The following is a 13,119-nucleotide window of genomic DNA, read 5'->3' as shown; positions in this document are numbered from 1 at the left end:
ATTTTTATTTTTAAGGTGAGATGAATGATCCGATCGCCTACTAGCCAAATAGTTACAGCTGTGGAACAATCTCTGTGGAAACTATAGAAATTTTGTGCCGGGAAATCCCTTAACGTTTTTCCTTAACTAAGGAAACCATTTATGGTATTCCGTGCAACACCCTTAAATAAATCCCTTACTTAAGGAGAAATTAAGCCTTAAGGAGAAATTGAGCCTTAAGGGTCACAAACAGGGGTCCTGTCTGAAACAGTGTCGTGCGGTGCAGCGTTCCGAACGTTGTGTAATCAAATGCACCGGTATGGCGGTATATTAAACATTCATATCATAACGAAAATATACACCGGTATTCTGTGAACCGGTATACCGCCCAGCACACCTGCAGTATACATGGAACTAGTGCTATCTCCTCATTTGCAAGCATGAGTGGCATTAAAACATCCCCTTAGTCCTGGGCTTGCCAACCTTTTTTGGCAGGTGAGCCTATTTTGATGTCACAAAATGTTGGCGACCCATATCACAATATGAGCGCGCATCTCATCTCTGGTGTAACATCCAGTCGAGAGCGGTACTTTGATTTTTAAGCACATCAATCAAATATGTCATCCGCGCTGTCTTAAGTTTATTTTTACGTTGCTAGTACATACTAGTTTCAAGAGGTTTTTATAAATATATATTCTTATGTAACATGCTAGTACATTTTAAGATGCCTTATACTCAGCCGACCCCCATTTGAATTTCAGGCGACATGGGGTCCTGACCCCAAGGTTGGGAAACGATGCCTTAGTCATTTAATGGTCATTTAATCTGTACGAATGCTCAGAGGGGGTGTGGGGAAACACATTGCATCTCTGTAGGTCGTTCCTGGTGACCTTCCCTGCCCAGATGAGGTCAGCATCCGAAGCCAAACTGTGTGCCAGCCTCCAGAGTCCTAACGAGACTCTGCACATGTCCATATATCTGACCACCGGAGACGAGAAGAAGATGCTGCACCAGGAGACGTCAGACACAGACTTCCACCGCTGCGTCCACTTCCAGGTCAGTAGCCGGGCCAGGTACATCCACACCTGCAGGGCAGGGGCCAGGTACATACACACCTGCAGGTCCAACTACAAGCACAGGTAGACTGGGCCACAGCGTGCACTCCTCAAGCTCCAGATACGTAGCTGTGTGTGTGTGTAAAATGAGCAGGTGATTGTGCTGCCCCCTTCTGCTTAGATGTAGAGTGGCCACTCTACCTGCTGTAGGTTAGCCTGTAGTCACTATCTGCTGTAGGTTAGCCTGTGATTGTGGTCACTACCTGCTGTAGGTTAGCCTGTGGTCACTCTACCTGCTCTAGGTTAGCCAGTGATCTTGTGTTTACTCTGTTGTTGAACAGGCCCCATCGGTAAATAAAGACTCTGTGCAGAGTATCAAAGTAGAGGTCCAAGGTCGTACATCTCACTGGACTTCAGAGAGTCGGGTGAAGTTCAGGCCAAAACCTGATCCTGTGACCTTCATCCAGACAGATAAACCCATATACAGTCCAGGCCAAACAGGTACGTCCTCCTATAGACGCTTGCATGTACAGCTCAGGCCAAACGGGTACGTCCAGTCATAATAGACGCTTGCATGTACAGCCCAGGCCAAACGGGTACGTCCAGTCATAATAGACGCTTGCATGTACAGCCCAGGCTAAACAGGTACGTCCTCCTATAGACGCTTGCATGTGGTCGCAGAGTCAGTTGTTGTAAACACCCAGATGGTCCAGTTCAAGGTCTGATTCTAACTCTGATTCTCACTTGCAGTGCATTTCAGAGTGGTTACCATGGATACGGAATTCATTCCCCTTCAGCAGAAGGTGAGTCCTGCTGAGTTTTCTGACTGTTTGTGTAGTGAGATAGACGTCCCCTCAGGAGCTGTACTGTAGTGAGGTAGACGTCCCCTCAGGGACTTGTGTAGCGAGGTAGGCGTCCTCTCACTTGAGCACCCATCCAAAACAAAAAACACGAGCTCCATGACGCGCAGCCTTTATTTACTTTACTTCCTATAGCAGGATTTAGTATACATCTATTAAGTAGCGTATTCTAGTCGCCTCCGCTAATACGATTAATGATCTGCCATTCACAGTGGGGCATGTTCTTCCCTGCACACATGTAAAATATGTTAAGCCTACATTTATTCTGCCTCTCATTGGTGCTTAATGGTGTCTGTTAGTCACTTAGGGCGGCGCAAACCAGAACTCTGGGTATTTCTCATATGCATGTTTCTGATATTCTAATTGACACATACTGCCCATGTTCTGCTCTTGACTTTAAAATAAGAAATGGCAGATTTTGAAGCTGCTCTGCCTGAAGCTCATAACTGCCTAACTGGCATGTGAACAGAAACAGAGTCAACAGAAATGTACGTGTGTGGGCTGAATCTCTTAGCTGAGTGCTTTTTGCTCATATTGGGGAGTTTGGCCCTCTCTCTCTGAGGCGTAATTCAACATAAAAACTGAATGTCTGTGGCTCCCTCTACTGGTAGGTCATGGTAACTGTAACTGCCGACAGCTCGGAGCAGTTCCACGCACTGCTATGTAATCACCATCCATTCCAAATATTCTCCTCTGTAGTGCTTTATAGTGTTGGTTTTTAAACACGATCATCATTTAAATAAAGATAAAAGCACTAATCATTTCTCTTCTGTGTCCACAGTACAGCCTGGTGACACTTCAGGTGTGTACATAACGGTGTTTTATATATGTATAATCCTGTGAGGGAAATTTGGTCTCTGCATTTAACCCAATCGGTGAATTAGTGAAACACAAACGGCACACAGTGAACACACAGTGAAGTGAAGCACACACTAATCCCGACGCAGTGAGCTGCCTGCTACAATGGCGGCGCTCGGGGAGCAGTGAAGGGTTAGGTGCCTTGCTCAAGGGCGCTTCAGCCGCGGCCCACTGGTCGGGGCTCGAACCGGCAACCCTCCGGTTACAAGTCCAGAGTGCTGACCAGTGGGGCCATGGCTGCCCCTCAATGTGATGATAATGATAATTATATTATGTTTATCTAATTTACTAATGATAATTATATTTATCTATCTTACGTGCCTTTATGTTTACTCCCCCACACCATACTGTGTTTCTCCCTCGGAATTATTCTGTAGATTAATACATTAGTCATCTCATATTCCACTTGAAAATATCCTTTATTAAATTCCTTTGAACTTGACCATACATATTGTGTGAGTCTAAGGAAAAAGTGCTTGTAGACTGAAATTGAACTGGTGCAACAGCAGCACAAGTTTTAGAGTTCTGTTTTCTCAAAATGTGCGGTTTCATCAGAGTATTAAACTCTGTCGCTTGTTGGCCGTTCTCAGGATCACCGTGGCAACACCATTGGCCAGTGGCTGAACGTGTCGTCGGAGCGTAAGATGCTGCAGCTGTCTCACGCCCTCAACCCAGAGGCTACCCAGGGCTACTACATGCTGTCTGTGACCGGAGAGCAGGGTACAGGGTCTCATCAGTTTCAAGTGAAACAATATGGTATGTTGTTGTTGTCTAGCGTGACACGTGTGTGTGTGTGTGTGTGTGTGTGTTAGTGGCTTCTTGTCCCAAAGTGGGCGTGTCCCTTCGTGCTAGTCCTCCTCCAGAGTCCCACTTTCATTCCAAACTGATGAACATTCCACACTCATATTCCACATTCCACACTCATATTCATGAACATTGCACACTCATATTCCACATTCCACACTCATATTCATGTGCAGATGAACATTCCACACTCATATTAATGAACATTCCACACTCATATTCATGAACATTCCACACTCATATTCATGAACATTCCACACTCATATTCATGTGCAGATGAACATTCCACACTCATATTCATGAACATTCCACACTCATATTCATGAACATTCCACACTCATATTCATGAACATTCCACACTCATATTCATGAACATTCCACACTCATATTCCACATTCCACACTCATATTCCACATTCCACACTCATATTCATGTGCAGATGAACATTCCACACTCATATTAATGTGCAGATGAACATTCCACAATAGGTTGTATATTTAGCACAAGAATATATCTGTTATAAAGTCATCCATGTATTTAGAAGACGGGTTGGAAAATTGTCTTGGCGGACAGCCACCAAATCCAGTAAGTGACGAGTCCCTGACATTTTCCCTCACTACACATTTGGCCTACAACCTTTTTAGTCTGTTCTTGTAAGATTAGCAATCCTTCAAGATGACGCGCTATACAGCTTTGTTTGTGTTTATATATAATATGTATAGCTATATAGGTTTGTCAGTATGTTTTTTAGGATGTTTTAAGAATAGTGGAAAGCCAACTGGCACGTTTAGGATAATAAAGTTTTTTTGTTACCATGGCGTCTCTTCCTCCTTTCAGTTTTACCCAAGTTTGACGTGACTCTCAACAGCCCAGAGTCAGTGAGTGTGGGAGCAGCAGAGATCCGACTGCAAGCATGTGCCAAGTAAGTGACATGGGGACGGGTCATTCTCAGGAAGTTCATGTGCTTTGCTGTCAATGTGTGAAAAACATGGATGCCACAACAAAGGTTAAAACATATGCTCACCAATCTGAAATACAACTGTGTTTGCTTAAAAATATGGTGTAAGATGCTGGTGAAAGAAGGATATGCAGATTTCAAGTGACAAAAATGGCAAATTCCCAAGTTCACATTAAAACTGCTGGACATGAAAGTCCACATAGACTACAGATGAACTACAACGTGACTACAAAATTGACGACGAGCCCCCAACTGGGCAACTCCGGTGAAGTACAACAATAACATCTTCAAATAAAGTGATCCGGTGAAGTACAGCGGCCATTAAATGGATAAATCTTCAAACAGAGTGACTTGGGCTGCATCTAGATACATAGATAGATACTTTATTGATCCCCAGGGGAAATTCAAGAATCTCATTCATCTCAAAGCTCTCCTCGCGCCTCCTGCTAGTGCCCCGGAAATCGTTCAAAGCTTATGGTCATCGAGGACGTCTCATTTATCTAATTGTTCCAAGCTCGATGTCATCGAGGATGTCTCATTTATCTAAATGCAACCAGAGGAGGAGAGAATGAGGAGAGGAGGAGAGAGGCGACAGCGCCGATACGCGAGGAAATACGAGAGCATCCTATGGGGAAGTGTTCGGACGAAATTGTGCGATCATGGTCAAAGTCAAGTCGACTTTATTTATATAGCGCATTTCATACAGCGGTCATTCAATGTGCTTTACATAAACAAAAACGGGAATAGCTGATAAAAGCATAGAAGGGCAATAGTCAAAGAATGGTTTAAAAAGTAAAGAATAATAATAAAGATCATAATAAAAAGAAAACGCACAAGGTAAAATCATTTAAAAATAAAGAACAATTAATAAGAAAAAAAGTAAAGTAATAAACGACAAGGTAGAATAAATATGTAGAAACAGTTTGGTCTGAAGTAAAACTGGCTACAGTTGGGGCCTTTTTTGATATCAAAAACCCAACAGTAGGTTTTACTAACAGGTTTTTCACCTGGGACCATGGAGGCATGTCTGATGGGTATTTAGGTCCTGCTCCATTTACTGATTTAGAAACAAGTAGTAGTGCTTTAAAGTCAAGTCCCTGCACTGGCTTCCAGTAAGTCACAGAATTAAGAATTGGAGTAATGTGGCCAGTTCTTTTTAGTTTTTGTTAGAATCCTAGCTGCATTTTTGTATCACCTGAAGCTGTTTGATAGTCTTTTTAGGAAGGCCTGTGAACAGTCCATTGCAGTAATCAACCCTGCTGGAGATAAATGCATGAATGAGTTTTTCTAAATCATGTTTTGACATCAGCCCTCTAAGTTTGGCAATATTTTTGAGGTGGTAAAAAGCTGATTTAGCTATCGCTTTCATGTGGCTGTTGAAATTTAGATCACTGTCAATTAATACACCCAAGATTTGTAACCGTACCCTTTGCTTTCAACCCTTTTGTGTCAAGGAGAGTGGCAACCCTAAGTCTTTCCTCCTTTTTACCAAATATAATTACTTCAATTTTTTCTTTGTTCAGCTGAAGAAAAATTTGAGACATCCAGGTGTCGATTTGTTCTATACACCGAGACATAGCTTCGTCACCAAACGACTATGGTCCTCTTGAATCTAAGCAAATGTGTGTCATCTGCCATCACCCATCTTGCAGTACAGCTGCAGTTGATGGAGGTTGTTTTCACCTGTTAAGCGTTGTGATTGTGTGGTCTTTTAGCCTTTAAGCGTTGTGCTGTGTGACCTTGTATCCCGTGTTGACCTTGTAGGCCGTGATCTTGTAACCCGTGTTGTCCCTGTTCTCAGGTACACGTTTGGGGCGCCTGTGCCAGGGAAGGCTACTCTGTCTTTGTGTCGAGAGACGGATATCCGAGGATTTGGAGGCGATGACGTTGATCCCACACAATCAGTATGTTGGGAAGAACTGGTGGAGGTAAAGATCTACTTCCACATCATAGTTATTCACTCTTCTGTAAATGTTGCCTCAATATGACTGATTTTGATATTAACGAAATGAACATTAAAATATAAATTAACATTTGTTATGTTTGCCACACATTTATTTCATTTCTGGCATTTAAAATGAAGTTATAACAGTAGGGATTAAAGGGCCAAGTAGACAGTGGTGGAGGAAGTTTACATTCTGACCTACAATTCTAGAGACTGTAATTCTGGTTATCTACTAGGGTGATCTGCTGAGTAATATCATTCAGCAAAACAGGAGAGCCTGAAGTTTAACGGGGTAGACAAGGGAAACGTCGGGTGGATCGTAATGCCAATTATGCTGATTGAACAGAAAAGTTGCTGAGAAAGGTGTCTTTATGATTAAGTTCAGTTTCACTTGCGCAGACGCATAGACATTGAATGAGCGCTCACGTTACTACCCCCCAATTGTAGGCTATGCATCTTTATTTAATCACACACAATTAAGGAATATTTCCTAATCTGGAAAATGTTACGTTTTTTCCGGCCACCGGTTCATTAATAGTCTACCATTCATTTGTGCCGCAAATGATCAGACGTGTGACAGAAGCATGGGCATAGCCTGTAACTTCGCTGATCCGCGGATAGCCCTAACGCTGCAGATAACAGACAGAGAAAGGCACAGAACACAGTTGCATGTACAGTGTAGCCATGGGTCTGGTGAATATAGCCTACCGAATGCAGATGGCTACAAGCTCACGCTTTGCCTGGTCTAGACTAGAAGCTTATGTTTCTAAGAATGCACGTAGCGCTCCAGAATCTTTGGTAGCAACCCCCCGGTAAAACAAACGTGTTTGTCAGAGAGAAAAAAAAAAACTGATCATAAAATGTATCGTAAAAAGGAACGATGGTGTTGTAGAAATGTAGCTGAGTAAAAGTACAGATAATTGCTGTAAAATGTAACGAAGTAAAAGTCAAAAGTATGCACTATAAATTTTACTTAAGTAAAGTACAAATACGTGGAAAATTTACTTAAGTACAGTAACGAAGTATTTGTACTTCGTTACATTCCACCACTGCAAGTAGACCATACTTGTCAACCCTCCTGTTTTTTCCGGGTTTCGGACCTATTTTAACTTTTTTCCCACTGCCTTCCCATCTTAATATTTTTTTCCCCGTAAAATATCCCATATTTTAATACTCTCATAACATTAGCCCTACCACCGCACCTGTCTGTCTATGTAGCCTACTGTTGTCCTGTTGCTACCCCCTTGCCCTTCCAGCGAAGCAGATGTTTTCAAAGCATTGTTTTGCTTGCTTGAAGGCGACTTGGTGATATTAGTCTATTTAAGATAACAGCGTGGTTGTTGTGAGCATGATTTTGATGCCAATCTGTAGGCCATGTAACGGTAGACCTAGCTCTACACCTTGTTTAGTTAGTGCAGCAGTTTTGTTGTCTGATCTTCCTGTTGCTATCAGCAAGAATTCTATGTTGTTGATCTCGTATTTTGGGTGAGACGTGGGGATCTCCCTTATTTTCAACGCTCAATGTTGACAGCTATGAAGTAGACTGACAAACACTTCCTGAGGCTGTGATGATGCAGGTTTGTGGAGTGTTTAATTGTAACTGTGCTTGTTTTATGCCCACAGATGGACAAGTCTGGCTGTGGCTGTTATGTATTCTATATGGCAACATTTACACAGCAAGACTTGAACCAAAAACTGAGGGATATTCTAATATTCAAGGCCACAGTAGTTGAAGAAGGAACAGGTAAGCTAAAGCGACCCTTTTGAAAACTGTTTGTCCACCAAAGGTGCCTTGTCTATATTTCATTTTGTCTTCAGGTATCAGTCGTTCAGAGGTCAAAAACATAGATTTGGACTTCTCTCTTGGGAAACTCTCCTTTGTTGATACACCAAACGTAATTGAGGACGGGGCAGTTATGGAGGGCAAGGTAGGTGAAAAGGTCGTCTCTGCAAACACATCTGCCATGCATGCACTAGAAGTGCATGCACTAGTAGAACCTGCACTAGTAGAACAACAAAAACTAAAAGAACTGACCACATTACTCCAATTCTTAAGTCCTTGCACTGGCTTCCAGTAAGTCACAGAATTGACTTTAAAGCTCTATTGCTTGTTTATAAATCAGTAAATGGAGCAGGACCTAAATACCCGTCAGACATGCTTCAGCAGTACACACCTTCGCGTCCTCTCAGGTCCCAGGTGAAAAACCTGCTAGTAAAACCTACTGTTAGAACTAAACATGGTGAAGCAGCTTTTAGCTGCTATGCGGCTCAGCTGTGGAATCAACTTTCGGATGACATCAAAAAGGCCCCAACTGTAGCCAGTTTTAAATCTAGACTTAAGACCAAACTGTTCTCAGATGCTTTCTGCTAACTGTGCCAAGTTACAAATTCTGAATCTGCCTTGATAATTATTCTACTTTATCTTTTATTACTTTTTTTTTACTACTTTTGCCTTTGTTTTTTGCTTACTAATTATCCTTTATTTTTAAATTATTTTACCTTGTGTTTTGTTTTCTTTTTATTATGATCTTTACTTTTCTTTGACTATATTGCCCTTCTATGCTTTTATTTGTTATTATTGTTTGGTTTTGTTTATGTAAAGCACATTGAATGACCTCTGTGTATGAAATGCGCTATATAAATAAACTTGACTTGACTAACCTTGCATGCAAAATAATTGCCCTTCTGGGACAAATAAAGTGTTACTACTACTTTCTCTGCAGATCAAAGCGACCCATTACAATGACACTGGCATCGCTGGGAGGATGGTCCATCTGTTCAAAGGTCCGAGATGGAATGCAGAACTTCTGCTGAACCTGACCACAGACTCCGTTGGAGTGGCCCAGTTCTCTCTCAACACAGCTCCTTTCCCAGGGGACTTTGAGCTCTTTGTAAGCTGGTCACTAGAGTCTTCTGGAAAAATCAGTGAATGCACTGCAGAAAAGCTACGTCTAGTGTCTATGTGAACGTGTTGTGTATAGATTGTGCACAAGCTAATGCTAGTATATTTGAGTCTCTGCGTGTGAGTGCGTGATGCGTATATTCTACACAAGCTACTGCTAGTGTAGTTGAATCTTTGTGTGAGTGTGTCATGTGTATATTGTACACAAGCTAGTGCTAGTGTAGTTGTGACGGTGCTTTGTGGAAGATCCAGGCATTCCTCCTTTCTCATCTCTAATGCCTCTTCCTTTCCAGGCCAGCCTAACTACAGACACCAACACATACAGACCATATAACACCCCATACTATGACTCGGCATCAAAGTCTGTGTCCAGATTAAGAACAGCATCTCCAGACTCGGCGTCCTCCAGCTCTCTGGCCATAATAGATGACAAAATAGATGATGCTCTTCAGTGTGGCAAAGACGTACCCATCACCATTAAGTACACCTTCACTGGGGAGACTTTCAACGCAGACTCTGTGGATGTCATTTATATGGTATGTGGAATACAGGTTCCATTACAGACATCTAAAGTCATTTGAATACTTTGTCATTAGGTTTCCTTGTTTGTTGCAGGTTTTATCAAGAGGACAGATTGTTCATCATGGTTTTGCTGAAGCTTCAGTGAAGGGTTCTCCACCAGTAACTCTGGGTGAGGTTTCCTTCCAGTTGTCCGTCAGTGCTGAGATGGCCCCCTCAGTGCAGGTCCTGGCCTACTGTGTCTTACCCAGTGAGACGGTTCTGGCTGACAGCAAAACCTTCTCAACGGAGAAGTGCTTCATAAACAAGGTACCACACTACAGCATGATATTGTCATGGTAGCACACTACAGCATGTTGTCATGGTAGTGCACTACAGCATGATGGTTGTCATGGAACACACTACAGCATGTTGTCATGGTAGCACACTACAGTGCAATGGTGTAATGGGAGCACACTACAGCATGTTGTTGTCATGGTAGCACAGTAGAGCATGTCATGGTAGCACGCTAGATCAAGGTAGTGGAAAGTTGTCTTTGTCCTCTGCTGCTCTGTGATTGGTTGATAATATGCTGTTGTGTACACAGGTGTCGGTGCAGTTCTTCCCCCCTAAAGCGGTTCCTGGAGAGAAGAGCTCCCTGCAGCTGTCCGCCCAGCCTGGCTCTCTCTGCGGCCTCAGCGCTGTGGATCAGAGCATCTTCATCCTGGAACCTGGGAAACGCCTGAACGCTGACAAGGTTACCAGCACCATGACGACATAGATCTGACCCAGAGGGGACTGGGCCTCTGACGCTCATATGTATTACTGCCCATTACTGCCTGAAGAGAGGAGGAGGAGGAGGAGGAGGAGGAGGAGGAGGAGGAGGAGGAGGAGGAGGAGGAGGGGGGGGGGTGATGCCTGGAGAGAGGGAGGGGGGGGTGATGATGATTCCTGAAGAGGGGGGGGTGATGGGGAGGAGGGGGGTGATGATGCGTTCCTCTTCCCCTCTAGGTTTTTGATCTGTTCCCGCCGATGGACTCGTTTGTGGATTATGAAGTTGAAGATCCAGTAGAGTGTCTGAAAGTGAGACCGCGGCGATCTTTGTACTATCCTCCGGGACTCTCTGCAACTGATGCCTTTGCAGCTTTCCAGGTCTGAAAAATAAGCACTTGAACACAGAATAAGTCCATATCCTAATGTCCATAATATCTGTGAAGGAGGAGTCTATCTGCATCTGTGTCTGTTTTAGAGGTTGGGGCTGAAGGCTGTAACTAACCTGGTTTTGCGGACACCAGACTGCTTACTGTACCGGGGAGAGACGTACCACAAGGGATTCGGTAAGAGCACTTAAACATGAAACACACTGTAGACCTTGAATTGAGACACTGTAACCTAATTTAACAATGAGGCTCAATTTACTTGGTGTTTGTAGACCTGACCATTGACCAAGGCCTCTGATTGCTCTAATTAACACTACAGTCCTGTGTCAATGCCATCGCCATAGCAATAACAATGGCTCCCAAGCCTCTCCGAAGGCCTCCAAGCCATTTGTAAAGCAGAAGATGTTATACCTACCAGTCTAAAGCAGAGAGCAGTTTGCTGTGGATGGCAGTAGTAGCACCTTATTTCCAGATCGCGTAGCGTCACAGAGAGAGAGATATGGCACATTCACTGCCTTCAGATCAGCGTAGCGTCACAGAGAGAGAGATATGGCACATTCACTGCCTTCAGATCAGCGTAGCATCACAGAGAGATGGCACATTCACTGCCTTCAGATCAGCGTAGCATCACAGAGAGATATGGCACATTCACTGCCTTCAGATCAGCGTAGCGTCACAGAGAGAGAGATATGGCACATTCACTGCCTTCAGATCAGCGTAGCGTCAGAGAGAGATATGGCACATTCACTGCCTTCAATATCAATGGGATCAGATCTCTTACGAAATTCTTACCTTTATGTCAGCAGTAATTGTTTAGGCGCAAACACAAATTCACCATTTAACAAGGGACATTCGAGGGACATTTAAAGTTTCCAATGTCGAGGGACATTTTCTAAATCTGTGAACCCCATTTTAATACCTTAATGCTGTCTGTGTCTGTCTGTGTGTCTGTCTGTCGTTAAACAACATGTAAAGGATTTGGTCAGCGTCAGTAGGTCAGTAGGTATGGGCACTCTACCTTTCATGTCCACAGATGCAGGCAGACTATCACCTCAAGCCTCTGCTGCTGACATGGGGGGTTAATCGTGATGTGCACCGGTGCCCTGACGTGGGGGGGGAGGGGGAGAGACTGGGGGGGGGGAGCAGAGAGGGCAGGTACTGCATACTGCATACTGCACATGTTGTACGAGTTTGTTTCTGCTTGATAGGGTATCCGTATCCCAAGGTGGCCTTTGGAGTTGCTGGAAATGCTGCACCAGATGCTCCAGTGCCGGAAAGTGTTGGTGTGACTGTTCGTACAATCTTCCCTGAGACGTGGATCTGGGACCTGGCAGAGGTCGGGTAAGTGGCCATGTAGAATCAGGGATCCTGTTTCCAGCACTAGTCTCCAGCCCCATAACCAGCTCCCCATATCCAGCCCCATCACCGTTGCTCTAACGTTGCTCTAACGTTGCTCTAACGTTGCTCTAACGTTGCTCTTCACAGGGGGTCTGGAGAAACACAAGTCCCTCTCACTGTCCCTGACACCATCACCACCTGGGAGATGGAGGCGTTCTGCCTGTCCCCCCAGGGCTTCGGTCTGGCCCCACCAGTTCAGCTCACAGTGTTCCAGCCCTTCTTCCTCGAGCTCTCCCTGCCCTACTCCATCATCCGTGGAGAGACCTTTGAGCTCAAAGCAACAGTTTTCAACTACCTGCCCAAGTGCATCATGGTATTGCAACAGTTTTCAACTACCTGCCCAAGTGCATCATGATATTGCAACATTTTTCAACTACCTGCCCAAGTGCATCATGGTATAGCAACAGATCATGCTCTGAGCATAAGGACTTTGAACTTTCTGGTAGCCAAAGTGTGTTCTGATTGAATTACTTAATTAGCTGTGTGTGTGTGTGTGTGTGTGTGTGTGTGTGAAACTCGATTCCCTCTCTAGCTTTTTATTTCAACATACCGTATTCGCCCCACAGGGTTACATTGTAGAATCATCCGACGTTGGTATGAAACATGGTGCCCATGATTTGAGTCGTCTGAACTCTTTATTTTTGTGTGTGTGTGTGTGTGTGTGTGTGTGTGTGTGTGTGTGTGTGTGTGTATGTATATATA

At 43.9% G+C, this 13,119-nt stretch overlaps 1 protein-coding gene across 8 annotated transcripts in view; it reads left to right on the top strand.

Annotated features, from left to right (window-relative positions):
* The window catches only part of LOC121706379 (alpha-2-macroglobulin-like protein 1), a 38,757-nt gene that overhangs the window by 10,824 nt on the left and 14,814 nt on the right, over positions 1-13,119 (top strand). For all 8 annotated transcript variants that reach the window (XM_042088047.1, XM_042088044.1, XM_042088041.1 and 5 more), the window contains exons 4-20: positions 855-1,035; positions 1,376-1,535; positions 1,785-1,837; positions 2,676-2,696; positions 3,343-3,508; positions 4,394-4,478; positions 6,316-6,442; positions 8,083-8,203; positions 8,278-8,387; positions 9,183-9,350; positions 9,655-9,897; positions 9,977-10,189; positions 10,467-10,616; positions 10,871-11,011; positions 11,109-11,196; positions 12,228-12,360; positions 12,505-12,730. In XM_042088047.1, coding sequence (XP_041943981.1) covers positions 855-1,035; positions 1,376-1,535; positions 1,785-1,837; positions 2,676-2,696; positions 3,343-3,508; positions 4,394-4,478; positions 6,316-6,442; positions 8,083-8,203; positions 8,278-8,387; positions 9,183-9,350; positions 9,655-9,897; positions 9,977-10,189; positions 10,467-10,616; positions 10,871-11,011; positions 11,109-11,196; positions 12,228-12,360; positions 12,505-12,730 — 2,386 coding nt within the window. The remainder of the gene's footprint in view (positions 1-854; positions 1,036-1,375; positions 1,536-1,784; positions 1,838-2,675; positions 2,697-3,342; positions 3,509-4,393; positions 4,479-6,315; positions 6,443-8,082; positions 8,204-8,277; positions 8,388-9,182; positions 9,351-9,654; positions 9,898-9,976; positions 10,190-10,466; positions 10,617-10,870; positions 11,012-11,108; positions 11,197-12,227; positions 12,361-12,504; positions 12,731-13,119) is intronic.

The sequence above is a fragment of the Alosa sapidissima genome, chromosome 4 (genome assembly GCF_018492685.1).
Source record: "Alosa sapidissima isolate fAloSap1 chromosome 4, fAloSap1.pri, whole genome shotgun sequence".
NCBI lineage: Eukaryota > Metazoa > Chordata > Actinopteri > Clupeiformes > Clupeidae > Alosa > Alosa sapidissima.
This window is presented reverse-complemented; position numbering and strand designations above follow the sequence as displayed.